The sequence below is a fragment of the Triticum dicoccoides genome, chromosome 7A (assembly GCF_002162155.2).
Source record: "Triticum dicoccoides isolate Atlit2015 ecotype Zavitan chromosome 7A, WEW_v2.0, whole genome shotgun sequence".
Classification (NCBI taxonomy): Eukaryota; Viridiplantae; Streptophyta; class Magnoliopsida; order Poales; family Poaceae; genus Triticum; species Triticum dicoccoides.
In genome coordinates, this window is record NC_041392.1 from 704502119 (window position 1) to 704504471 (window position 2353).

Genomic DNA, 2353 nt, shown 5'->3' on the forward strand with positions numbered 1-2353 from the left:
TAGCGATGCATTGTTCATCCTGGCTGGTTGAAAAACAAACTAAATAAATCAAGTTTAAGCTAGTTTTAAAATTTCTACTTGAGTAGCACGACTGAATTAAGCCTGGGGGAGTTGATGCCACCGGTGGCAAGGCAGGTAATTGCCACCGGGTGCAATGTACATGTCTGTCAAAATTTGGCAGAGGACTCTGCCTGCTCCTGCCTATATGCCGTGCATGCCAATGGCAGTGTCAATGGCATTGCGGCGGCTACGTCAGAACTCGCGGGGGTCGACGAAGAGCACGCTGCCCGGCGGCGCCGACGCTGGCCAGTCGGAGGAGGAGGAGGCGGCATTGGTGTCGGAGAGGTTCTTGATGCACCAGACGTCCTCGTCGCAGGAGAAGCGGCGCCAGCTCGGGATGGCGGCGGCGGCCGGGTCGTCGGGGCTGAGGTCGGCGGCGACGACGCCGCAGGCCGGGTTGTTGCGGGCCATGTTGTGGGCGTGGCTGCAGAGCGTGCGGAGCAGGGCCGGGCCCTCCGGCCCGGACATGCTGACGCCGTAGATGAGGTAGGCGCCGAAGGGGCGGAAGATGTCCGGCACCGAGGGCACGCGCAGCCACGGCGCGGCGCGGTCCAGCGCCCGCACCGCGGCCAGCGAGTGCCGGAGCAGCGCCGGCGCCCCGTCCACGCGCAGGCGGAGCGAGCGGGTCTGGTCCCAGACGCTCAGCACGGCGAACGACGGCGACGGCGCGCCGGCCCCGGCGGTGCGGCCGTCGGAGCTCTCGATGGCCACGAAGGTGCCGAGGGTGAGCTTGTGGGCGAGGAGCGCCGGCAGGTCGGCGGGGAGGAACTCGGTGTCCCGCGCCGGGAGGAGCCGCGCGTAGGCCGCGGCCGCCAGCGTCGGCGGCAGCTGGAGCACGCGGTGGCGGCTCGTGACCGGCAGCCACCGCGCGTGCACGGGGCGGCCCAGGAGCACCGGCCGCCGGAACGGCTTGTACCCGAACCGGCCGGTGAAGAGCGCCAGCGACGCCTTGTTGGACTGCGTCGTCGCCATGGACGCGTGCGCCGCGCCCCGCTTGCGGCTCCACTCCTCCGCCGCCTTCACCAGCGCCGTCGCGATCCCCAGCCGCCTGTAGCACAACCCCATAAAAACACAGCCGCCGTCAGCACGCCATTGCTCAAAAGAAGAAACTTCCACCAGTTGCGATTAGGCAAGAAGGGAAAGCGCACTTGTAAGCAAGCAAGAAAGAAAAGACGGCGCGCGATATATTAGGCCGCGCATGCATTGCGCACGCGCGCCGGCCGGCCGCCATGGCCGTGTGAAAAGATCGAGGGAAGCAGAAGTAAGTACCTGTGGGAGGGGGAGACCCTGAGGCCGAGGATGAAGGCCACCTTCACGTACGCCGCCGCCGGCTGCTGCTGCTTCGCCACCGAGCCGGAGGAAGAAGAAGACCCGATGCTGCCGCGGCTGACCATCTTGATGCAGGCCTTGATGACGCCGACCATCTCCTGCCCGCACTCAGCAACCTATACACAGAAGACATCCATGGATGGATCGATCACAAGTTAGTTAGTTACCTAGCTAGTAGTTACCGATCTTAATTACACCGCATGCACATCGATCACGAGCCAATTATATACGAGCTAGTGCTACTACTAGCTATAGCAGGGGTCAAGCATGGCTGCATTAATCTATGGATCATGATCAAGGAAGGCGATTAGTTAGTTAATAATTACTGCGTCGTACCAGCATGACGTGCTCCGGCGCGTGGCGGACCCTGGCCAGCGGGTCGCCGATCTGCTCCACGCACAGCGACATGCTCCTCTTCTTCTTCTTGCCGCCGTCGGCCTGGTCGCCGGAGAGGCCGACCTCGCACCGCCGCTCCAGCTCCTCCACCGCCGGCAGGTCCCGCTCCACGTCCAGCTCCCTCACGGTGACCTCCACCGCCACCCTCTCCATGCCCACCTTCCCCGCCATGGTTCCCTCTTCTGCCTTCTCAATGGCTATCTGCTGCTGCTGTTGCTTCTTCTGCTCCGATGAGGGGTGCGGCGCCATATTTATACTGCGGGGAGACGAAGGGGAGGGCTTAGGGATGACCCTTGCGTTCAATCCCCACTAGCTTTTAGCCTTCCGACGCTGGGACGTGGGGCCGGGGAGAACAAGTTTGATCGACCGATGCAAAGGGAGAACAATGCCGCCTTTTGAATAATAGCTACGCTACTGGCTGCCTTCTGCTATATATTTACAATCCTCCTTCCAAAGGAATTAATTCACTTCCAACAATTTCGTAGAACGTTGCACCACGCAAACATTATGGTTTATAAATAGCTAAATTTAGACATTTTCCTAACATATCCAAGGCTAAAGAAATTGA

At 61.3% G+C, this 2353-nt stretch overlaps 1 protein-coding gene across 1 annotated transcript; it reads right to left on the reverse strand.

The window, feature by feature from the left end:
• Positions 1-1985, reverse strand: LOC119332573 (probable N-acetyltransferase HLS1). The gene is made up of 3 exons (XM_037605753.1): positions 1726-1985; positions 1330-1505; positions 1-1108 (listed from the first exon to the last, which is right to left on the reverse strand). The coding sequence occupies exons 1-3, from the start codon at positions 1954-1956 to the stop codon at positions 253-255; spliced, it is 1263 nt and encodes a 420-aa protein (XP_037461650.1). The 5' UTR covers positions 1957-1985; the 3' UTR covers positions 1-252.
• Between the last annotated feature and the right edge of the window lie 368 nt (positions 1986-2353).